General features: G+C 40.8%; 1 protein-coding gene across 8 annotated transcripts in view; it reads right to left on the reverse strand.

Annotated features, from left to right (window-relative positions):
- Nucleotides 1–25,766, reverse strand: part of PHACTR1 (phosphatase and actin regulator 1) — a 376,244-nt gene that overhangs the window by 34,574 nt on the left and 315,904 nt on the right. For 6 of the 8 annotated variants that reach the window (XM_075826623.1, XM_075826629.1, XM_075826628.1 and 3 more), the window contains 4 exons: nt 13,742–13,906; nt 11,922–12,119; nt 7,237–7,552; nt 153–391 (listed from right to left, as the gene is read on the reverse strand). In XM_075826623.1, coding sequence (XP_075682738.1) covers nt 153–391; nt 7,237–7,552; nt 11,922–12,119; nt 13,742–13,906 — 918 coding nt within the window. The remainder of the gene's footprint in view (nt 1–152; nt 392–7,236; nt 7,553–11,921; nt 12,120–13,741; nt 13,907–25,766) is intronic. The other 2 variants (XM_075826626.1, XM_075826625.1) reach the window with 1 other exon arrangement.

The raw sequence follows: 25,766 nt of genomic DNA on the forward strand, positions 1-25,766 counted from the left end.
TTCCTGTTCTGTAACTTCACTTTGGCCATTACCCATGTGCTATGACATCACTATTTTTATTATCCCTGTACAGAGATATATCATCTCAAATGTCACTGTAAAGTGTATGATCTGGACACTTCTTAAATTGGTCTAAAAGCTTGTGGACTTACTAGTGTATAGTGAGCTATCGTCATCATCATCATCATCATCATCGTCTTCTTCCTCATCTTCATCCTCATCTTCTTCATCATCTCTTGAGTACAGGCATGAGGAGTCTTCATAGTTTGATTCATGAGGCACATTTTCTTTATCATCTTCACATTCAATAACAACAGTTGGCACTTGTCTCATGTCAGCATATCCACCGTGTCCTGATTTTAACATGCCGTCTCCTCCATGTAACCCCGAGCTAGAAAGAAAAAAGATAATTAATGTAATATTTTTGTAATTAAATACTGTTGGACTCCATAACTATGGAGCTGATTTAACAAAACTTGCGCAATGGGAAAGTGGAGTAGTTGCAAAGAGCAACCAATAAGATTGCTTTTTTCATTTTCAAAAGGGCCCCTGAAAAATGTGAGCGTGAAACTAATTGGTAGCTATGGGCAACTACTCCATTTTTCCTTTGCACCAGTTTTGATAAATCTCCCCTATGTATTCATGTCACAATGTGGTAAGATATAAAGACCATATCGAGGATAGTGGGACAGTAATTGCATATTTGCAGTGATTTTGCCCCTTCCTATCTGCCCCATGTAAAGTTACAGTAAGAGTCTGACACATGGAAAACTTCTAGTTTCGGTTGGAGTTTCCCGTTTAATATGCAGCACATAGCGAATATTCAGTGCAGGAGACCTAAAAGGATATTCCCGACTCAGACATTTATGACATATCCACAGGATATGCCATACATGTCCGATAGATGCTGGTTCCAGCTCTGGGACCTTCACCTACCTCTAGAACGGGGCCCCATGAACCTCCATCCTATCTTCTCCCGCTGTTGCTAGTCTTCGGCCACTGAGTTATGAGGTGGCCAAGCTTGCTGTACCCATGCCATGGCCTGTTTATTTTTGTTCCCTGTTTTATAGCACAGCATGCTCCTGTGAACAGTGCCATCAGCTGTACTGTGACAGGGAACTGAAATAATCAGTTCCCTGTCTGTAAAAGTCCTGAAAACAGCGCTCATAGATTCCTAAGTGCAGAGTACACTCCATATTAATGTCTATGGTTATGAAATGACACATTCAACAAACAAATAAAGACGTGATGCTTAGGTGTCCATATAATTTTGCCCATAGTATATATGTAAACAAGATTATCTTCCCATGTTTGGGCCCTACGTTTAGTGTGTATGTTGGAAACACTCTGACAGGCAAAAAGAGTGTCCTTTTGTTCTCCGTCGAGCTGGTGTATGTCAGTATAACTTTTTCTTGAAGTATGGAATAGCGCATTTTATCTTTCTATTCTATACAACAGGATCCCACAAAAAATGGATACATTTTTTTAACATGGCAGTCTATGGGAGACATATGCCACTGGATGGCATATGTCGCAGGCATTCCTTTATTGTATGTAATGGGCTTTTCATGACATATATGTTAAATGGTTGCCATAATAGTTTATGGTATCTAAATTGGGAGGGAAAAAAAAAGTGAACTCGCAGCGCACATAGTGCACCATCTCTTGATGTTGCTTATGGAGGGGGTCAACGGGGTAAGCGGTTATGCTTACCTTGTGGTGTTGTGCTAGGAGCACAACACCCTGGTGTGCCTGTCCAAAATGTTGAGACTGCAGCTAGGGATCCGTTTAGGGCCAGTGGTCCAACGAGCTGATGTTTGTCACCTATCTATCCCCGCAGTTTTGATTGTCAACTTAGCAATGGAGGATGCCATTATAACTATAACGTTAGTCATCACTATTCTCTGTTATTCACAAAAGACAGCGCTGGGAAACCAATCTGTTTTTTTCTTCCTCATCTTCATAATAGTTCATGGGTCACTAATTCTTGTGAAGGAAGCCCAAGAATGGCATCCATTATCCATAGACTATAATGGTATCCGTTTAACTTATACGTCCTGTATAGGGCATGAGAGTTCATGACGTATCCGTTAAACTAATGCAATTATGGTCTATGGGTGATTGATTCCACTGTTAGGCATCCATCACATCCTATGTTTAACATTTGTCAGGAGATTTTCCCGACCTATACGCTACGCATAGGCCAAAACACATGATGTAAACATAGCCTTAGCCATGTCAGCATGTTTAGATAATGGAACGGAATGACATAAAAGATGTATTTATATTGCATTATTTATACACTGTGATTTCCATAAAGCACAATATTACTAAAGTGAATCAAACCTTATTTTAGCACAAAAAATAGGCATATTAGCTACCCCAATACGTAGAATATTTAACTATTTATATATGGTTTAATGGTGTATATATAATATTAATGTTTATCAGTGATCTTACCTACATTATGTGAAATATGATAAATCACCTAGAATTATTTTTTTATCCACTGCTTTATTTCTACACGTCATAAAAAAATATTGTCACATACAAATAAGGCATAAATTTCATATTTTTTCTTTCTTGTGTTTCTCTAAAGTGGGGTTATTTAGTTGAAGCCCCAAATTCCCTTATATGTAACCAAACCGACACCTTGTGCATTAATGCTGTGGTTTCTAAGTCAGAATTTTTTAGGATTCCAATAGTTCAAAAACATTATCAGGCCTTGTTCACAGGGCGCTAAAACAAAAAAACGACATGTAAACGCGTCAAACGCTACCTTTTTTGCAAAGGGCTTTTTAAAGTACAGCCGTTTTTGGCACGTTTTTTTGCTACGTTTTCGGCACGTTTTTTTGGACGCGTAATTAGGACTCCCCTCGACTATGGGAATTAGGTGCATTTTCGGTGCCAAGAATTGACCTGACACTTCTGTTATTACACAACGCGTTTTTTAAACACACGACCGTAAAAAAAAACATATGCACTACAATGCGTTTTCCCATTGATGTCAAAGGGAAGCTTAAAGCATAGATTTTTTTTACGTGTTTTAGACGCCGTGTGAACAAGGCCTAAAAGTTATGTTGTCTGCATTCCTCCTTCAGATAATTATTTAATGAAAATTCATTACTATTATAGAAATGCTGCAGTTGTGTAACAAATAAATATAATTTCAAATTGGGCAGAATGGATCGCCCTCCTCCACCAGGCATTACAAGATATATAAAGGAGTCCTCTTGCCTCGTTCCAAATTCTCTACAGACTAAAACGATCTGTGCATGCTACACTAATAGTGATCGGAGTTGTAGGATTGGAATAGAAGAATTCAATTTATAAATGAATGAATCTAGATACCGTTTCTCAGAGCACCGGTTGCGTCCACTGGAAAGACCGCCTTATTCCCGGGTAAACGCAATGCTAATTCTATATTTCCATATAATCTAATTCTAATGTTGTAACGTTCACTATTGATTTGATCACTTTACTCAGTCTCTTTGTGAGCACCTTTTCCAAGATTTTAATATTCATATTCAAAGGAGATAAAGGACGATATAAGAATCTTTCTCCTGCTTAAAAGTAAAAGAATTATCGCCTTATTTATGGATATTGGTAGTTGCCTAATCTCCAGAGTCTTTAAATACTGTAAGCTATGGGGTAAGTAAATGTTCACATTATAAGGTATGCTGTCGGACGCTGGGGACTTGGAAATAAATAAAGAGTCTCTTTTAGCTCTTCTAGTGATATTTCTTTATCTAGCAGTAGTTGTTGTTGTTTTGAAATTTTTGGAAGACTTAAATTATTAAGAACGAAGTCAAAATTTGGAGTATTTTTAGCTATTGTTTAATACACATCTGACAGCAAAACACTTGGCAGTCACAGCACAACATCCAATATTTATAGCAAGATATAATTGTTTAATACCGCATGGTCCGCGAGCTCTGCTGCCAAACGTTCTTCCTAGACAAAACAAAATTAATGCAGGAGGGATCCAAAAGGGAGACGTGATTCAGATATGTTTACACTTCTCCATATCCCTGTGGTCATCTATGGCCTGTTATTACAGGAAATTTTATACATTCTTAGCCTAATTCCACAAAGCATGATCAAAGCCAGACCGATCGCCGACTGTAGGATTGTGCCGTCTGGGACAGTGGTGTATATATTCTAGTGAGCAGAGGTTCATTTCCAGAATGATCATAATCCAATAATCATCACTACTGACGGGTTGCAGCCAAGACTATGATCACAATGTCCTCTATAGAATTCCAAAACAATTAAAAGAGGACAATGAAAAGCATTATATAAAAACTCCATTACTACAAAGGAAATGTGAAAAACATTTCTACTATCCTTCCCTTATGTGAAGACATCAATGAGTGAGGTAACCATCAAGAAGTCTGCAACTGCGGTGCGGCTGTTCGGACATGTCATGGGGCCATGGATCCAAAGCACCTTCCCCATCAAGATCTGTATCCTAAATACTATTCACGCTAGCTAGTATATTGTTTATGCATGACTTGGATCCACACAATTTCCTTTTTTTTTAAAAATAAATAAAAATAAATATATTGTGTACGTGGACTGCCTAAGGCCTCATGCACACGACCGTAAAAACACCCGTTACTACGGGTCGTAATTACGACCCGAAATAACGGGCCCATAGACTTCTGTTGGCCACGGGTACCTTCCCGTTTTCTCACGGGAAGGTGCCCATGCCGTTAAAAAGATAGAACATGTTCTATTTTTTTATTTTACGGGCCGTGCTACTATACTTTATAATGGGAGCACGGCTCGGAAAAACGGCCGGCTGCCCGTGGCCGGCCGTGCTCGTAATTACGAGCACGGTCGTGTGCATGAGGCCTAAGTCCTAGAAAAATACTGTCATGGTGTACCTTTATTTGACCAGTTATTGACATTGTGATGTCTCTGCAGAAGATCTCCTTGCAGTCACTGAATGAAGCCGTTTAGTCACTGTAAAGCAGTACAGGAGGGTAAAGCGCTGAATGTCCTCGTCTCTATGAAACGGCAGTAGATAAAACTCCCTCAGGCTCCTTGTCACTTCTTACCCATTGTGGAAGCCTGGCAATAGGATGCAGCCGGCACACACTTGCGGGCAGAGAAAGGAAGTTATTTTCTCCATCCTAATGGACCACTGACAACCCGAAGACACCCATGGTTGTATTTACCTCTCTGCTGTACCCTAACATTGAAGATGCGTAACTTAAAGGCTATGTAAACATTTGCACATTTTTTTAATAAAACAATGTATCATGTTATTTGAAACAACTTTTTTACTTTTTGTGATACAGCTTCTATGTATCAAACTCAAATCCGTCAGGTCTGCAGGACTGACGGCTTCGGTGATAACGGGTCCTGCATGTCTCTGACATGCAGAATCCACCTGTCATCGATCACATCTAGATGTCATCGATTACAGGTAGATCGTGCCCTCCTGGGCCCCAAAGCAAAATCTGTACCATGTACCACCATCTACCATGTGCCATTTCTAATATTGATGTGGCAGAGGCGCCATTAGCCCCCCCCCCCCAGGCACCAGGGCCGTGTGCGACTGCTACCTTTTCTACATCCTTGCTTTTATGGAATACGAATTCATCTGCTTCAATTTCCTATCTAAACATTACAGCTGTATGAAAAAATAGCGCATTCAGCTAAATTTCTATTGCTACAAATACTTCAACACTAAGCAGGGAGAATGGTAATTGGTCAGCAGCGATCGCTTGAGGTTTATATAAAAGAAGTGCTGACACAGTCCAATCACATCTGAATCCCCAATGTAACACACTGGCAATGCGACAAATGGATAGAAAGCACACTGATTGCTTCGTAATTCACATTCCCATCATCCCCCAAACTCCTATAGAAATTGTAGTGGAGCACTGATGACTACAACCCATTACACAAAGCGCCTTGTTGAATAAATCTACTTTTGACCTTTCCACACAGAAAAGTATCTGCAGGACTATTTCAATAGTCGCTGTTAAATGGCCATTCAATCTGAAATACACGTTGTTTTCAGGAGAAATAAAAAGATGAGAAATATATATACTAAAGAGCAAACCTATCCAACACTGTATGCAGTATCAAATGTCTAATGATACAAGACAGCAGAATGCTTGTTTTACCAGTTCCCTTGCACTGTACAAAACAACTGTAATAATTCTTAGGTCAAGTTCAAAATTAAAAAAAAAAATCAAAACATTGAAACATAAAAACATGGAAATTATTTTTGCTGCCACTAGGGGGAGCTCACTGCATATGCAGTTATTATTGAGTTCAATGGGCATTGTATGAGCTCTCTCTGGCAAGGTGGCAAGAATTTTGTTGTGTAATTCTGTATAAAGAGAAGCAGGGATTTAAAGCTCTGTATCAAAAAAACAAAGACCCCCCATAAAGAACTCTGGACCTATTTTGATTACATTTTAGGTACACTTTACTGCCAATCGTTAACCCTTTTACCATCCTAAAACAAACAATAACAGCCATATAATTATATTATTATGATTAAAAGGGTTTTCCAGGATTAGAAAAGAAAAGGGTCTGCTTTTTTTTCTCCCAGAAACTGCACAGTTCTTGTCTATGAGCTATGTCTGCCATTGTAATTCAGCTACATTTACTTGAATGCGGATAAGCTGCAATTTCAGACAACCCCTTTAAGGTTTGACGACCCTAGATCTTCAGGGATTTTAGATATTAACCTATTAGCAGCCTAGACTACAATGGATATTGCATATCATTATTACAACTTTTTTCCCTAGACCAGTGTTTCTCAACATTCTCAAGTTAAAAAAAGATTGTGCAGTTTCAGCAAATTCGTTGTTTTTTTTTCTGTATACTTAAAAGTTATACAATTTTCCAATATACTTTCTGTGTTAATTCCTCATGGTTTTCAAGATCTCTGCTTGTTGTTATTCAGTAGGAACAATTAGTGTTTACTTACTGTGGATAAAATTCTGTCCATGGTCATGTGATGGACACACAGGTGCTGGGATCGTTAGAAGACACAGCTCTGATACTTATACTGTAACGATCCCAGCACCTCTGTGTCCATCACATGACCATCTGACATGAACCTATGACATTTCAGAAGAACATTTTGGGCTGAACTTCTTGTCCACGATTGTAAAACATGAATTAATGAAAGCAGTACAACAATTATTATCATGTTTCTATATATAGCCACATTATATCACACAGCGCTGTAGTCTAAACTATAGTTACCTTTCCAACCTTTGCATGGTCATGGCAAGTGTCTTGTTCAGTTCCTCAATTACCCTGCATCCTGGAGGTATTGATGGATGGATGGGCACTGAACTTGATCCACTTGAGTGATGATGGCTGCCATACTGAAGCTGGTGCTGGTGGACGGCTAGTTGAGATGGGAGGACGCCGTGGTGATGCTGGGAGCCTTTTTGATTGGAATAGGAGTGGGGATAGTCTGATCCTCCCATTGGCATGCATATCATGACTTTCTTTGGAGGTAGTGGAGGAGACATCTTCCCCGGCATACAAGGCAGTTTCACAGGTGCTCCGGAGTCTGGAGGGAAATGAACAATGTTCAAATCTTATACCGTAACTGAAAACCGCAAGATTTTATCAACATACAGTACATTGTATTTTATTCAAAGATCGATGAAAAAACATTAACAATAACCGCTATCACAGAAGCAATGTGCCGCTCCCCCAAGTATGCGACAATGCGTCTAATTCGCCAGACAATTTGTGCCTATAGGCTCCTGAGATGTAAAGCCGGCACCGTTGCTTACTAGTGCTGTAGTCTTTCTTCTCACACAAGACCTGGAACTGCCCAAAATGCATTGAAACATTTGGCTACATTCTGAGCAAACTTTCACAAACAATTAAAGTTTCTGTTCAGTACGCAAGAAAAAAGAAAGGCATATAAGGGTAGATTACTGGTGGCCGATATGGTTAATACAGTAAATCTTGCAAATCTTAAACAAATAATTTCCATTGACCGCTACAGGGCTGCCAACATAGATTGCACAATTCCTCTGTAACGGAGACGGCCCGTTGTCCCCACCCCTTGACCGAAGACTTCTAAGTGCTGGCCGGAATCTCCATCCAAAGAGATGCCAGCACTCACTTCTGCTCCGCTCTGCAGTGTCCTCTAGGCTCGTTCCTGGCCTTAAAGGGCCAGCGCGCGCCCATAAAGATTATTAAAAATTGCCCCTGATCACCCTGGACTATAAAAAGGGCTTTGCCCTTTCACTCCTTGCCTGCGCGTTGTTGTGTATTCCTATGTTAGTCTTAGCAAATGGTCCCTTAGTGTTATCCTGTTCCCAGTGTTCCCGTGCCCTGCTACCTGTATCCTGTATCCCGTGCTGTGTTTGTTCCTGAGCCTTATCTAGTGTTGGAGTCGTGTTGTGCCACCTGTCATGCCTGCTGTGATACACAACATCTGGTGTCATCTGCCACACATGATATCATCTGCCACGTGTGGCATCATCTACCTTTATGTTTCATCTGTGCCTAAGCCTCTGCTACTGTCTGGACTATTACCAGGTATTATTGTACTAGGACTTTGTATAGACTGTTGTTTGGCCAGCTGCTACTCTGCTACGGTGGTGCGGCCTAGTGGGTCCACATACCCACGGATCGTGACATCCTCCACTTATTATGGGGTGCAAAGTCATTTAGCTTTTCATACATCAACCCCCCATATTCTACATAGTAAGTAAGAGAATAACAGTAGAGACAATGCGACTGGAACCACTGCTCAACCTAATGTATCATTAGTTTAGTCTGGACAATAGGATAAGTACTATTTGTGTAAGATTCCTCAAACCATATAAAAGTTATTTTCCCCATTACTTTGTTATTGTATCATTAATTTGCCTTCACAGCTATTTTATATTTTTGATCACACACCTTATACCACAGCAACAGCTATTTAATGGGAGTAATGTTTGGTAGTATCATAGGTATTTGTATTGTGCTGTAGAATGCGGTACAAAGATACTAACATATTTAGAATAATAAAGAAAATAATAAAATGGCATAACCCATAACATGGCAGTGGCTAGAAACTATAGGAGAAAGTTCTACAAATATGAGCTTACAATCTAAAAGGTTAGAGTAGATGCAAAGAGGTCGAAGGCAATACATTAGAAGAAGTATTACCGGTACTGATACTTTTTAGGATTGGACATACATTGAATAGAAGTTACCCTTGTCACTTTTTCGTATGTTTGAAACACTAGATGACCTAAGATTATGAAATTAATTTCTTTATGACTAGAAAGGACTAAGGAAATAAACAATATAAAATGGAACAGAAGGAAGGTGTATGCAGATGACCCAAAAAAAAACAAGTATGTGGATCACTTCACAAGAATGATAAAGTTTGCCAGCAATATAAATTTACTTTTCTTATCTAAGTACAAATTTGTAGACTGATTTCATGGTGCACGTGGGTTTGCTTACAATATACGCTGCGACACCAACAGGACATGGACACTTACAACTACATGTTCTTGTCGAACATCTCAAAACTATGGGCATTAGTATGGAGCTGTTCAATTCATCTGAAAGGTGTTAAACTGGGCTTTCCCCAAACTATTGCCACAAAGTTAGAATCTTAAAATGATCTGGAGTGTTATTGAATGCTGTAACATTAACATGTTATTTTACTGAAATGAACGGACCATGTAAAAAACATGAAGAACAGCCCTAGACCCTTATTCTTCCTTTACGAAACTCTACAGTTGGCAGTGCACTACATATTTTCGCAGGAAGTGTTATCCAGGCATCTGCCAAATGTAGACTCATCCATCAGACTGCCAGATCATGAAGCATCAGTAAAGAGGACATGTTTCAACTAATCCAACAGCAATGTGTTTTACGCAACTGAAGCCAGCACCAAGAACAACATCTGCATGAACTTTGTATTTTCTCCCTATTGTTGCGTGAGTTTCCTCTGGGTACCCCGGTTTCCTCCCACACTCCAAAAACATACTAATAATAAGTTAATGTAGAATTTAGATTATGAACGCCAATGGGGAAAGAAACCAATGTAAGTGATTACAATCTCTGACAGTGCTGCGGAATAGTTTTGCACTATATAAATGTATAAAGTAAATATATATATTAAAAAAAAAAAAAAAGGTGCTCTCAGGCTTGTGTGCTATTGCTTGGCCCTGGAAGCGACAATACATTAACGTGTATCTCCAGTGGGAAAAAACACTTCACACTTCTCTAAGCACTCATTAAGATCCCCATGTACAGTACCCCTGCAAAGTATTTTCCATCAAAGCTCAGATTTTTCTGCTGAAGACCTTTTACAGATACAGTAGACCTGCAGCCCGGTCACTGGTCACTGTTTCTACAAGAGTGCTAGCTAACATTACACTTGCCACTCCTCCTTACCCCTGTTATTACACTCCTACACAAGCTTGAAACAGTGCCACGGCTGCTGTAATCACAGGACTTTATTTTCAAGCTAGCTAGCCAGCTATCTCTCCATCGGCCCCTGCAGCTGACATCAGCAGGGAGGAAGTAAAGGGCGGCAGTAATTCATATCTCTTCTTACTCTGACCAAATTGAAATGAATGAAGTGTCCAGCCTGCAAGTGAATTATGCTAATAAATAGCATAGAATAAACATTTTTTTTATTTAATTCCAGATTAGAAATGTAAAGGGTTTTTCCCATCAGAGACATTTATGACATATCCACAGGATATGCCATAAATGTCAAAAAGATGTGGGTCCCACCTCTGGGACTTGCACCTATCTCTAGAACAGGGTCCCCTAAACCCCACTCTGTGTTGCGGCTGACACATGTGATTCCCGACCATGAATTATGGAAACAATGTAGCTCGCTGACCTACGCTGTTTCCGTAAGTCCCATAGAACTGAATGGTAGTAACAGAAACAGCATAGCTCGCATGCTACGCTGTTTACGTAACTGCCATTCGTTTCTATGGGAGTTATGGAAACTGCGTAGCACAGCGAGCTACGCTGTTTTGTTCTTCATGGTTGGAAATCAGCCGAAACACAGAGACGTAGAACGGGGTGTAGGGGGGCCCGTTCTAGATAGAGGTGGGACTTGCATCTATCTGACATTTATGACATATCCTGTGGATATGTCATAAATGTCTCTGATGAGAAAACCCCTTTAAATGTACACACTGAGGTGAGAATCCCAAGAGGTTTTTAAGTGGATCAGTACTCTTGTGCATGAAGTTTCTTTCCAAGGAAATTCCGAGGTATTGAGTATTGTAATGAGTAAATATTTATTTATTTTTATGCTCCAGTATTCAGCAGTCCTATTCTTACTTCTAAAAGTTTTTCCTTTACAATACAACTAGCAGGGCATAGATTTTACTGCCTGGTGGCATCCAGTGTGATGCTGAAATTCACTGAGCTGTTTGTTATTCCCATTCTATTGCTAATGTTTGTCTATGGAGAATACATGGTTGTGTACTTTATGGAATATCTTTGTGTAAGTGGGTGAAATGGCCAAACCCACACATTAGAAGGATACTTTTACCATACTTTTGGTCATGTACTGTATTTTGAATAAAAAAACATTCACATCTGATAAACAAGATAATGAAAACTGACAGACATACTCTATACAACTACACATAGGTATAATTCACATAGAGTCAAGAAGACCAGAGGGCTTTCCATAATGGTGGCATTTTAACCCGAAAATTGCTATAAATGCTACACAACTACAAATATGTTAGATAATATATTAATATTCTATATAAACAAACATTGACCTCTGTGATGCCAAGGATGTGCCAACCAATATCTCTCGCAGATAGGAAGAATGTTTAGATAATGGGCTAGTCATATTACGATCAACTGGGAAGTCTGGATCATACACCCATAAAAGCCAAGAAGGAAGATGTATAGAAGGTGTAGTAGCTTTCTCTTACCTGCTATATGATTGGCAATTCTGGAAAGAGGTTTAGGAGGAAGGGCCGGGGGCTGCTTGAGGTGAGTTAGTGGTTTCACTGGGGTGTCCTCATGGTCTACAGAGTAAACTGCTGATTTTTTGGGGGGCAATAGCAGGGTTGGCTTGTATGTTGGATCCTGGGATAGGGATCCTGCCTCAGACGCGAGATCTTCAGACACTGAGGAACACAAACCACATCACAGACATGACACGGTTACATGTAACAACAAACACGTGACAGCAGCACGGAGAGTCATGGGTTAGTTCACACACTTGCTACACATATACAGTATGAATAGATCACAATGGAATTACTTTGACATCAGTTATTTTTTTTGGGGTATTACGGGAAACATGTTTATAAGCAATGCCATGTCCAGTTGCGAAGTGACATCTATCTGTCTGAAAAAGAGACCGATACCTTTCACTTTCAGTTATCTTACCAATATTTGAATGAACATTACTAGGTTTACCGTCTGCTCCAGGTTCCCTGATAATATAAATGGTTAGAAAATACTAACAATTGCTATTAATTGCTCAGTAATCAATGAAATCATTACTAAATAGGATGATAAATGTGTCAAAGGGCTGTAAACAAATTACAGACTAGGCATACATTTAGCAACCTTCTAAAAAAAAAAACTGAAATGTTCAATATTTCCTTTAGATTTTACTAGTGCAACGTATATAACAGAACGTTTATACTTTACAGGAGAAACATGTATTTCACAAACTGAAAGCCTTATGTGATCTTTACTGTAGCTGTCCACCAGATGTCACCACTGATACATCCAAGTATAAGATAGCGATCACAGCAGAAGATCAAATTGTTTCTTTCAGACTAAATCATCAATCCTGTCTCTTTCAAACAGAAGGAAAATCTGATTCTAAATGCTGAAAATCAGGAACGACTGTGACATTAAAATATTAATATAGAAAATACATATATAACATTCCCCAACATCATTGCATAATCTAACTGACTAATTGACTCCACGCCAAGTAGTCTAGAATGTCAATATGTGTCAGGACTGGACAAACAGGTATGGAGACTAGAATATCTGCTCCTGCAACCTGGTCTTCCACCTGACTATGATTACCCAATTTATGCCAGAGCCAAAATCAAGAGTTTGGGGTCCATATGTTTCAGGAGTGGTGACTGACCTCCAGAAAGAGCACACAGCAGCCATCAGGGAATGACTGTGCTTGGTTTACCACTTGCATCCATCACTGTTAGCAGAGATTGATGCAGAAACAGGAAGCAAGTAATGTCATTTCCTGACAGCAGAGGGCGCATCATGGGAGTCTGTGGGAAGTAAATATACAGGCACTCTGCTGTGACTACTGGGAGAAGAAGGAAAGGCACTGCTATAACCACAGGGGGAAAAGGGAGGGAGCACTGGGTCGGCCGGGTAAGTATGAATTTCTTTTACTTTTATTACGGAAAGGGCTGTCCCTTCTCTCTATCCTGTACGGATAGAGAGAAGGGCTGCTGATTATTGCAGTGCAATTTTGCAGCCAAAAACGTGCCCGTAAATACGGGTGGAATACGAGTGACACCGGACCCGTATTTACGGGCACGGGTCCGTAAATACTGGTGCAATACGGGTCGAATACGTCTGACCAAGGACCCATATTTACGCCAGTATTTACGGGTGGACAAAAATACGGTCGTGTGCATGAGGCCTTAGTTCTACTGGAGTAATTGGTGGCAATGGCACTGAAAATGGCTCCCCCCTGCCCTAGACTCCTGTAGTATACAATTTAACGACATTGACTATACATTATATGAATGATTACCTGTCCCATCCATGAGTTCAGAGGTTGGAAGTACTTCATATGCACAAGTGTCCCCTGACACTCCTGAACTTGAGTCCAGCTCTGTTATGACTGGAAGTGAGGATGAAGGAGTACCAATGGGCTGACCATTTTCCATCATTCCATCTTCATTCTGTAAATCACCATCTGTAAGTAAAGTAAAAGCCCAGGTTAGTGTAGTCTCAAGCATTTCCAGAATAGCAGAGGTAGACTGGTGTATAAAGTGGAAAGTGCTTTTTTTTCAGGGCACGTGGCTCCTTTGGACTATATACTGATAAACTCTTGGACCTCCAGTTGGCTTCTGCTCTCTGCAATTCCACCAATATTAAGAGGTTGATGAGTATACAACATACAGACTTTAATTCCCCTGAACCCACCATAAAAGGCACCATGTCTGAACTCTGAGAGGATTGTTTTTGAATATGTTGTCCAGTCTACAGAAAGAATTGACTCATCCAAGCAGCATTATCTCGGCATTCCGTTTTATGATGGCGTAGCGTTCTCGTATAGATGGTGTATCATTTATGTACACAAGCAGCGTAGAAAAGAATAGCCACTGACTGATATATTGATAAATGTCTCATATGGGTCAGATCAGGATAACTGTATATCATCAATCCAAATGACTACTTTACATTAGCACAAAGCTCACATCACATTGTCTGACCTCTCCTAGATGCTTCATCATTATGCATCTTATTAATTATATCAGCATATGTGTGCACAAACTCATTACAACTGGTTAATTGATCAATGTCATGTAGTATTATGAGGGGAAAGCCTGGAGAGAGATGCTTAATGGATACAAATGTAAGAAGAGGCCCCATGACAGCAGTGTCATCCCCAGCATATAACAGGGCCCCACTCATACAAATGGCTTTGCATTCCAAGCATTACTCCCATACCTCTTCTGCAGTCAGCTTATTTCTGGCTGGTAACATGATACAATCATTACACAATCCCAGGCAGATACACACAGACACAACCTTATAATCACTGTATAAAGGAATTGTCCGCTGGTAACACTTCAAGAATTGAAAATATATACTGTTAAGGCTTATAACTGGTAGAGGTGAGTTACCTGCTAAGGATCCATATATATTAGTTAAAGAGGCTCTGTCACCAGATTTTGCAACCCCTATCTGCTATTGCAGCAGATCGGCGCTGCAATGTAGATTACAGTAACGTTTTTATTTTTAAAAAACGAGCATTTTTGGCCAAGTTATGACCATTTTCGTATTTATGCAAATGAGGCTTGCAAAAGTACAACTGGGCGTGTTGAAAACTAAAAGTACAACTGGGCGTGTATTATGTGCGTACATCGGGGCGTTTTTACTACTTTTACTAGCTGGGCGTTGTGTATAGAAGTATCATCCACTTCTCTTCAGAACGCCCAGCTTCTGGCAGTGCAGGCACAGCCGTGTTCTCCAGAGATCACGCTGTGTCGTCACTCACAGGTCCTGCATCGTGTCAGACGAGCGAGGACACATCGGCACCAGAGGCTTCAGTTGATTCTGCAGCAGCCTCGGCGTTTGCAGGTAAGTCGATGTAGCTACTTACCTGCAAATGCTGATGCTGCTGCAGAATCAACTGTAGCCTCTGGTGCCGACACGATGCAGGACCTGTGAGTGACGTCACAGATCTGCACTGCCAGAAGCTGGGCGTTCTGAAGAGAAGTGGATGATACTTCTCATCAGAACGCCCAGCTAGTAAAAGTAGTAAACACGCCCCGATGTACGCACATAATACACGCCCAGTTGTACTTTTACTTTTCAACACGCCCAGTTGTACTTTTGCAAGCCTCATTTGCATAAATACGAAAATGGTCATAACTTGGCCAAAAATGCTCGTTTTTTAAAAATAAAAACGTTACTGTAATCTACATTGCAGCGCCTATCTGCTGCAATAGCAGATAGGGGTTGCAAAATCTGGTGACAGAGCCTCTTTAAGGCCCTTTTTACACCGGCCGGTAAGTGGCCGGCGCAGTGAGCGCCTATCAACGTTGATCGGCGCTCGTTCGCTCCTGTCACAAGGAGCTATGTATGCGGATGAGCGGTCATTACTCCTATCGCTCATCTCCATACATTATTATCATGTTGGCAGCACGTCTCCCTGTTTAGGGAGATGTGCTGCCGACAACGATGATATTTTACTTTTTTTAAAACTATACGATCAGCAGATGACTGAGCGTTTGATTGTTCATCTGTTGATCGCTGCCCTGTTTACACAGGGCAATTGTCGGGAATGAGCGTTCTATGAACGTTCGTTAGCCCGATAATTGCCCAGTGTAAAACCCCCTTTAAGGCCCTTTTACACTGGGCAATTATTGAGCAGACAAGCGTACATAGAGCGCTCGTTCCCGATAATTTCCCTGTGTAGACAGGGCAGCGATCAGCAGATGAACAATCAAACGCTTGTACATCTGCTGATCGTATCGTTTTAAAAAAGTGAAATATTATCGTATTATGTGTAAACAGGGAGACACGCTGCCGACATAATAACGTATGGGGACGAGCGATCCGAGTAACGACCGCTCGTCCCCATACATAACTGTGACAGGAGCAAACAAGCACCAATCAACGATGTCTCGTTGATCGATGTTCGCTGCTCCGGCCGGATATAGGCAGGTGTAAAAGGCCCTTTAGACCGGTGTCCTGAATAGTTTTTGAAAACAATGGATGCTGACTGATAACAAAACTATGCTACAGGAAAAAAACAAATGCTAATGGATATCAGCTTATAATGGGGGGCACCAGTGATACTTTACCCAACTAAGTCCACTATAAATCTTAGCTAGATGCAAAGAAAATGAGATAATAATATATGTTAAGTGAACAATGTGCAGGCAGCATAAGGTGCCCATAGGCAATTATTACATGTACTATGAAAACACGTAACCACATAGGTATGTAGCTCTAATATATCTAGAAAAAAATCTATATATATATTATTTTTTTCAAAACGTCTTCATTAAAGATGGCCTACCGTTTTGTGTCTATGCGGACCTATGTGCTGCTATGTATTTGCATGGTAACAGGCTACAAACAAACCCTGTGTAGTCTGATCCTGCACGTCATCCACATAAATTTGCTAGAATAGAAGGAAGTAGGAGGTAGACAGAAGCGAGTTTGTTTGTTTTCTGTTACCAAAACATTTGGTTTTAACACCTCTTGCACACGACTGAGTTCGGGCAGTGAAAAACGGTCTGGTCCGTGTGTCGGTCGGATTTCCCGGCCCAACCGTGGTACAGGTGAACGGGACTCCTGGCATCAAAGACATTTTATAATGCTAGGAGTCTCTGCCTCCTGACAGAACTGCTCTTTCGCACTAAACAAAATGATACAGTACAGAACAGCAGTTCCCATAGGAGGCAGAGACTCCTAGCATCATAAATGTCTATGATGGCAGGAGTCCTGTTCACCTGTACCGCAGTCAGGCCAGGAAATCCGTCCGACACACGGACCAAACTCGGTCGTGTGCAAGAGGTGTAAAGGTATACACCGATATCCATTTAGTTTTTTTAGTTTTCATTTTTTCTTCCCTGCATTCCAAGAGTTATACCATTTTTATTTTCCTGTATGAGTGCTTATTTTTTTGCGGGAAGAGTTGTTGTAAGAAACAGAAAGTAAATAAAATACAAAAGATTAAAAAAGCATACAAGAAAAACATAAAATCCGGCAAACAGGCAAAGATCCATATTAATTTCAGTGTATAGAGTTGTTGTTTTTTAATGCCACCATTTATTGTACAATGAAGTGTACTGGAAAAACTGACAAAAAAAAAATTGTGGGATGAAATGGAAACAGCAATTCCTCCTCTTTACGGAGTTTACCGTGCAGTAAAAAAGTTGTTAACTTTTGATAACGGGTTGATACGATTACGGCAATACCAATTTTATATATTTTTAAAAAAGTTTAATCACTTTTACAAAAAAAACAAACAAAAAAACCTGTCGCCATGTTCTGAGGCCCATAACTTTTTTACATTTCCATCGAAGGAGCTGTATGCGAATTTGTTTTTTGCGGGACAGGCTGTGGATTTAATGGTACCATTTTAGTGTGCATACAAGTTTTTGATAACTTTTTATTAAATTTTTTTGGGGAGGTCAGACGATCAAAAATTCTGTTGTTTTTTTATAAATAAATATTGTAAAAGTTCAGACTTTTACAGATGCGGCGATACCAATTACGGTTTGTTTTTTTTTTACATTATTTTATAGAAAAAATGGGACAAGGTTTTTTTTTTTTTACTTTTAGTATTTTTTTTCCTATATTAATAAAAACTTTATTTAGCTAATTTTGAAAAACCCCCAGGCTGCCATGACAACCATCAGGGGGTTACAGAGGGCCCCCCTCTTTCTGACATCACTGGGTATAGAGCGGGCTCAGCCTGTGAGCCCCCTACATACTCCCCCTTCCCGGCTATGACGTACAGTTACGTCAAATGACGGAAAGGGGTTGATCACACATCTTTTCCATGTATTTACTTTAACCTGTATCAGTTTGATATCAGTAAATGAGAACACTCTTGTTTGCATTCACAGGCTACAAACCAAACTTGGTTTTACACATCGCAGTCAATGTGTTTTCTTGCTTTGGGGGGAATTGCGGCAAAATGTAGCAGTGTATTGACGAGATGTGTGAACCCAGCCTTAAAGAGGCTCTGTCACCAGCTTTTCCAACCCCTATCTTCTATTGCAGCAGATAGGCGCTGCAATGTAGATTACAGTAACGTTTTTATTTTAAAAAAACGAGCATTTTTGGCCAAGTTATAACCATTTTTGTATTTATGCAAATGAGGCTTGAAAAAGTCCAAGTGGGCGTGTTCAAAGTAAAAGTCCAACTGGGCGTGTATTATGTGTGTTACATCGGGGCGTTTTTACTACTTTTACTAGCTGGGCGTTCTGACGAGAAGTATCATCCACTTCTCTTCAGAACGCCCAGCTTCTGGCAGTGCAGACACACAGCGTGTTCTCGAGAGATCACGCTGTGTCGTCACTCACTTCCTGCCCCAGGTCCTGCATTGTGTCGGACGAGCGAGGACACATCGGCACCAGAGGCTACATTTGATTCTGCAGCAGCATCGGCGTTTGCAGGTAAGTCGATGTAGCTACTTACCTGCAAACGCTGATGCTGCTGCAGAATCAAATGTAGCCTCTGGTGCCGATGTGGCTGACACGATGCAGGACCTGGGGCAGGAAGTGAGTGACGTCACAGCGTGATCTCTCGAGAACACGCTGTGTGTCTGCACTGCCAGAAGCTGGGCGTTCTGAAGAGAAGTGGATGATACTTCTCGTCAGAACGCCCAGCAAGTAAAAGAAGTAAAAACGCCCCGATGTACGCACATAATACACGCCCAGTTGGACTTTTACTTTAAACACGCCCACTTGGACTTTTGCAAGCCTCATTTGCATAAATACAAAAATGGTCATAACTTGGCCAAAAATGCTCTTTTTTAAAAATAAAAACGTTACTGTAATCTACATTGCAGCGCCGATCTGCTGCAATAGCAGATAGGGGTTGCAAAATCTGGTGACAGAGCCTCTTTAACTCACACAGCATTGCTGAGGCTGGGTTGACATTGTGTATTTTACTTACCTTTCTAAAACGCTGCCCAAAAAAACTGCGACTTTAAAAACCGCATGCATTTTTAAATACCTGCTCTTTTTTACAAAGTGATTCAGCTGCAAGACTATGATGACCATTAAATTGAAATTCTTTTTTTAAATGGTTCAGGTGGAAAACCTCTTGTTCTGTTGCAGAGACAAATTTTAAAGTGGTTTCTCTGGGTTAGCTAATCCCTTGAACAATCCTCATTAGGGCATTCTGAGATAAATGGGGAAGGTCCTTGACCTGAGAGACACTTCAAGCTCTTCTCTCTGCATTGTAGGATTGACGATATTTATTGAAATCAGCCACTCATAAGTGCAAATGAGAATTTACATCGCAGTTTGTCCGGCAATAACATCTGATCTTTGGGGTCTTATTAAGCTCTTATGACCTTCTGGGCAGAAAGCCTCACCACTACTCTATCTGAAAAACTGCCCAATAAAACCGCAGGCTCATACATAAGGTTTTTACAGCGATTTTCTGCAAATTAAAGTTTTCTCTGTTCAGAAATTGATTGTATTCTAATTTAATATTTCATAAATTTCTGATCCGAGATTAGACCGCTAGGACCCCCATAGATCTTAAAAATATATATTTTTTAAAAACATATACATTTAGTGTTAGAGCTCATCACATTTGTGTTGGAAGAACTGTTCTCCATATGTTATTATATGTGTTTTATATTAAGCTCATAAAGCTTTATCTTTGGAACGTGTTATTTTTGAAAAACGGAAAACAACCAAGACTCATGGGGATGTCATGACATATGATTAACAATAGCATACCGTTAAAAAAAATTCATTGCTCATCACATCTAAGAGGATGGTAGCTAAGTGAGCCGATGGAGCTAGTCGGCTTGGGTCATGAGGGTTAGTCCTCCAAAGAAAAAGTTAATGAAACCTCTGGTAGGAAGATGGATTATCATCTATATAAGTAATTCGGTCGGGATAAAGTCTACCAAGTGGTGACGGATAGTTCACCACTAATGAGGAAAGGTTGAGGGAGGAGAGGTGGAAGCCCATGAGTCCTTGCATGCTCCACAAACAGGCGCTATAAGGAGGGTCAACCCACAACTCTTGTTCCAAGTAACAAGAAGTAAATTGAAAGTTTGTTTTGATTTTGTCTTGGATTCTGGAAGGAACTGTGGCTATAAAGTTTTCCCATATGGCAAAGAATACCTTAACTTACGATTCTTTCAAAATTATTACCTTCACCCAATCCATTCTGAAAAGAAAGGACAGTTTTTCCAATAATAATTTGGAGGAAGAGCCATTTGGGGAGACCGGAGTCTGGAGGACTGCCACAAAGAACAGATGTAAAAGCTTTTTGAAACGGCTGGTGCATTTGTATGTTTTGAGATTCAACCCAGCCAAAGATGCCCCATTGTCTATTATAGGGTACAAAGGTGGTAAAATGGGTTTATGTGAATCGTTTAATACTGAGCCAGAATTTCTGGATCACCTCACATGATCGCAAGAATTAAACAATGTCTGTTTTTGTAGGCTCACATTTCAAACAGGCATCCATCTACAGTCTCTAGTTGGTGAAATGTATGATCTATAAAAGATCCTGTAAAGGATCTGCCAGGCACTACGTCTGTGGATACTCCCAGGATTAATCAGTCGACACCTGAGGCCAGACCTCTTAGACTGACACCGGCTCCCACCAATCAGGGTGGCAGGCTCAGGAGTGGGAGAGCCTATCGCGGCCTGGTCAGTCGGAGTTAGCTCCGCCCCTGTCCATTTATACCTGCCGTTTTCTCTTCCTCATTGCTTGTTATTCTTCTTGGATTCCTGGCCCCACTGCTGCCTTGCTCCAGCCTGCTTCTGCCGTGCTTCTGCCTTGCTTCAGTTCCCGCTTATCCTGCTTCGCTCTGCCCCTGGCTTGCTTCCTGCTCCGTGCTCTGCGTTTGTATACTCCACTACATCCTGATCCTGACTGGCTCGTTCACCACTCCGTTTCCTCACGGTGTTCCGTGGGCTACCGCCCCTTCCCTTGCTTGTTCCCTGTTTGTATCCCCTTGCACTTAGTCAGCGTAGGGACCGCCGCCAAGTTGTACTCCGTCGCCTAGGGCGGGTCGTTGCAAGTAGGCAGGGACAGCGCGGTGGGTAGATTAGGGCTCACTTGTTCCCTTCACCTCCTTCCTGCCATAATAGATCCCGTCATGAACACCACTCCCGGCACACCTAACTTGGATGCTACTGTAAAGGGGTGCCCCGCTTGTCCACTCTCACTTTTACATGCGCCTATCGCAACAGGCTAACAATGAGTTAAGTGCACCCCAAAACCAGTTGACACATCCACACAAACGCTGCCACCACTTGCCATATTAGGCCGACAATAGCCCCCTCCTGGTAACGCACACGTTCACACAGGCACACACTGAATCTAAATAGCATTCAACAGGTTATGCTTTTCCTCTTCGAGGTTGTGGGTAGGTTTAGAGCAGCAAGGAACAAACTTATTAATTTTAAGGTTTAATATACGAAAGTACAGTGCTTACAAAAAAGGTTACAAAAATGATGTCAATAAAATGACATACATACAAGAAAAACAGTTACAAAATAAAGGGGAATAAAGCAAAAAATAACAGACCTCTTACGTATTTGATAGGTTAGAGATCCCGCTGAGGAGAACAGATGGAAGGTGGACAGAACTGCAATGTGGTCGCATCTCCTGTGGTCTGACACTGTGTATTTCTTGGTATGCCATTATAAAGGGTCCAAAGAAGACCCCTCACCCTCCTCCTGGTCAGGTGGGAGGAGGATGGCTAATTACATGCAAAACAGGGGAAGTTGCCAGACACAATTCTAATTGGTCATAACTCCTTATATGAATCTCGTAGCGAGATACTATGTCCGACAAGTTCCCGGGCAGATATCTACCAACCTTGGCATACCAAACATGACTATGACATATTAATAATTGTAACCAACATTCAGTTCTGGGGTTTCTCATGGCCGAGAATCCCTGCGCTTGAGACCCAAGGAGCGTCTGAGTTGCTGGATCATATACACCTGGCTGGGTTATATACAAGATAAGTTATGACAGGGGAGCTTTGCAGGATTATATTTCCTTTGTCCCATGCAGCCATTTCTGTAGACATGTGGGTACTGGAGTCTGGCTGTCTGGCTTCCAAAGCATTGACTTTATCTTGTTCAGGGAAGGGTTGAAAGAGAGTATCTGATGTGTCCAGGTCCGGGAGAGTCAATTTTCAACAAGGGAGGCCTGTGGTGGTTTAGTTGTAGTCAAATGAGAAGTGGATATACCTATTAAGAGTTCAGCTTGGACCTCTAGTAGTGGTGTGATGCTTCAGCATGGTGTGGAAGGTCTGGTCTCATTCAGACTCTGGGAGGGTTACGAAGACATTTATGAGAATTGCTGGTTGCCTGTAGATAGGCGAACAATAGAAAAACTATATTCGACTAGTGGAACGTGAGGGTCTGCAAAGGGTTACAAAGCTATTGCTAAGGCTTTGGGTCATCAGTGAACCACAGTGAGAGGCATTATCCACAAATGGAGAGAACTTGGAACAGTGGTGAACCTACCCATGAGTGGCCGACCTACCAACATTTCACCAAGAGCACATCGACGAGTCATCCGGGAAGTCACAAAAGAACCCAGACGAACATTCAGGTCAATGTACAAGATTCCACAATAAGAAAGATTGTCATCCATGGGAGATTTGCAAAGCGCAAACCACTAATGACCAAAAAAACCACAAAGGCTCATCTCAAATTTGCCCAAAAACATGACCTCCCAGACTTTTGGGATAATAATCTGTGGAAAGATGAGTCAACGTTGGAACTTTTCACAAGACTTGGTTCTCGTTTCATCTGGCATAAAGCTAACACCGCATTACACCATAAGAATATTATACCAACAGTCAAACATGGTGGTGGTAGTGTGATGTTTTCTTAGTTGGTACTGCCAAGGGTGGCACAACCGGTTATTAGGTTTAGGGGGCAATAACTTTCTCACATGGGTGATATAGGTTTTGAATAAATATTTATCCTCAATAAATGGAATGATCATTTAAAAGCTGTTCATTTTACTTGTGTTGTCTGTATCTTAGACCAAGGCTACAATCACACGAGAATGACAGATTTTACACACGTAAAAAACTTGCATAAATCTGACCGTGTGCGTTGCGTTATGCATCAGTGTGCTTTGCGAATGCTTTGCATTTTTCACGCACTCGCAGGCACTTAAGCCCTAAAGATAGTAGAATGATCTTAAAGAGGCTCTGTCACCAGATTTTGCAACCCCTATCTGCTATTGCAGCAGATAGGCGCTGCAATGTAGATTACAGTAACGTTTTTATTTTTAAAAAACGAGCATTTTTGGCCAAGATATGACCATTTTTGTAGTTATGCAAATGAGGCTTGCAAAAGTCCAAGTGGGTGTGTTTAAAAGTAAAAGTCCAAGTGGGCGTGTATTATGTGCGTACATCGGGGCGTTTTTAATACTTTCACTAGCTGGGCGCTCTGATGAGAAGTAACATCCTCTTCTCTTCAGAACGCCCAGCTTCTGACAGTGCAGATCTGTGACGTCACTCACAGGTCCTGCATCGTGACGGCCACATCGGCACCAGAGGCTACAGTTGATTCTGCAGCAGCATCAGCGTTTGCAGGTAAGTTGATCTTACCTGCAAACGCTGATGCTGCTGCAGAATCAACTATAGCCTCTGGTGCCGATGTGGCCGTCACGATGCAGGACCTGTGAGTGACGTCACAGATATGCACTGTCAGAAGCTGGGCGTTCTGAAGAGAAGAGGATGTTACTTCTCTTCAGAGCGCCCAGCTAGTAAAAGTATTAAAAACGCCCCGATGTACGCACATAATACACGCCCACTTGGACTTTTACTTTTAAACACACCCACTTGGACTTTTGCAAGCCTCATTTGCATAACTACAAAAATGGTCATATCTTGGCCAAAAATGCTCGTTTTTTAAAAATAAAAACGTTACTGTAATCTACATTGCAGCGCCTATCTGCTGCAATAGCAGATAGGGGTTGCAAAATCTGGTGACAGAGCCTCTTTAAGCATTTAAATGTAACAAATTAGCAAAAAGCAGAAGAAATCATGTGAGGGGCAAATTCACAGGACTGTATGATAATATGGCATTGTTTTTATGAAAATATGTGTGCTTTAATTTTCTAAATATCAGCAAGTAATATTTAGGGAAAAAGCTTTAAAGACATCTCTCAGTGGTAACAAAATATTGCACTCCAGTGATTTGTAACTGATTCCCAGAATGCCTATCCACGATCTTGCCTATTCACACAGCGTCAGCATAGTTACATAGGTTGAAAAAAGACACAGGTCCATCAGGTTCAACCTCCCTCAGATCAATTACACGTCATTCATTGCTGGATTAGTTATAACTCTTAAGGCCATTTGTCAGTAAATAACCATCTAGCCTTTTTTTAAATGCTGACATAGTATCTGCCATCTTGTAGGGCATTCCATGGTTTGACTACTCTAACTGTAAAGAACCCTTTCCTATATTGATGTCTGAAATATCTTCCTTCCCCCGCAATGGATGTCCCCAGGTCCTTTGTAAAGCCCTTGGAATGAATAAATCATGTGCTAGTTCTTTGTATTGACCACACATATATTTATACATGTTAATAAGATCACCTAGGCGTCTTTTTTCCAAGCCGAACAAGCCCAATTTTTCTAGACTTTCATTGTAAGCGACACCTCCCATCCCATTTAATAATCTCGTTGCTCTCCAGTTCTCCTATATCCTTTTTACAATGTGGAACCCAAAACTGAGTTCCATATTCAAGATGTGGCCTTACAAGAAATTTCTAGAGGGGTAATATGACATTTGAACTACAAGTTTTTATCTCTCTTTTATACACCCTAAAATCCTATTTGCTTTTGCAGCTGCTGCCTGACATTGAGTGCTGCCGCTTAGCTTATTTGTTACCAGAATACCCAGGTCCTTCTCTTGTTCCGTTATCCCCAGTTTTATCCGATTTAATGTATATGAATTAATGCTATTATTGCTTCCAAGGTGCATTACTTTACGCTTATCAACATTAAATTTAATCTGCCATGTTTTTGCCCATGCTGCCAGCTTATCTAGGTCTTTCTGTAATATTTTATAGTCAAGTTGAGTTTTAAGTATCCTACAAAGTTTTGTGTCGTCAGCAAAAACTGACATCTTGCTATCAATACCATCCACAAGGTCATTAATAAAGAGATTAAAAAGAATGCAAGACTTTTTGCAACCTCTTGCTGTTTAGGAATAACTAAGGGGTTGGGAATTATCTACTGCATACGACCGTGCATTTGCATTCACAATTTATCCGCATTTTTGCTGATAAATTGCGGACCCATAATTTCTATGGCCCCATGAACACAACCATGTTTTTCACAGATCCCA

Source organism: Rhinoderma darwinii, chromosome 5 (genome assembly GCF_050947455.1).
Source record: "Rhinoderma darwinii isolate aRhiDar2 chromosome 5, aRhiDar2.hap1, whole genome shotgun sequence".
Lineage (NCBI taxonomy): Eukaryota > Metazoa > Chordata > Amphibia > Anura > Rhinodermatidae > Rhinoderma > Rhinoderma darwinii.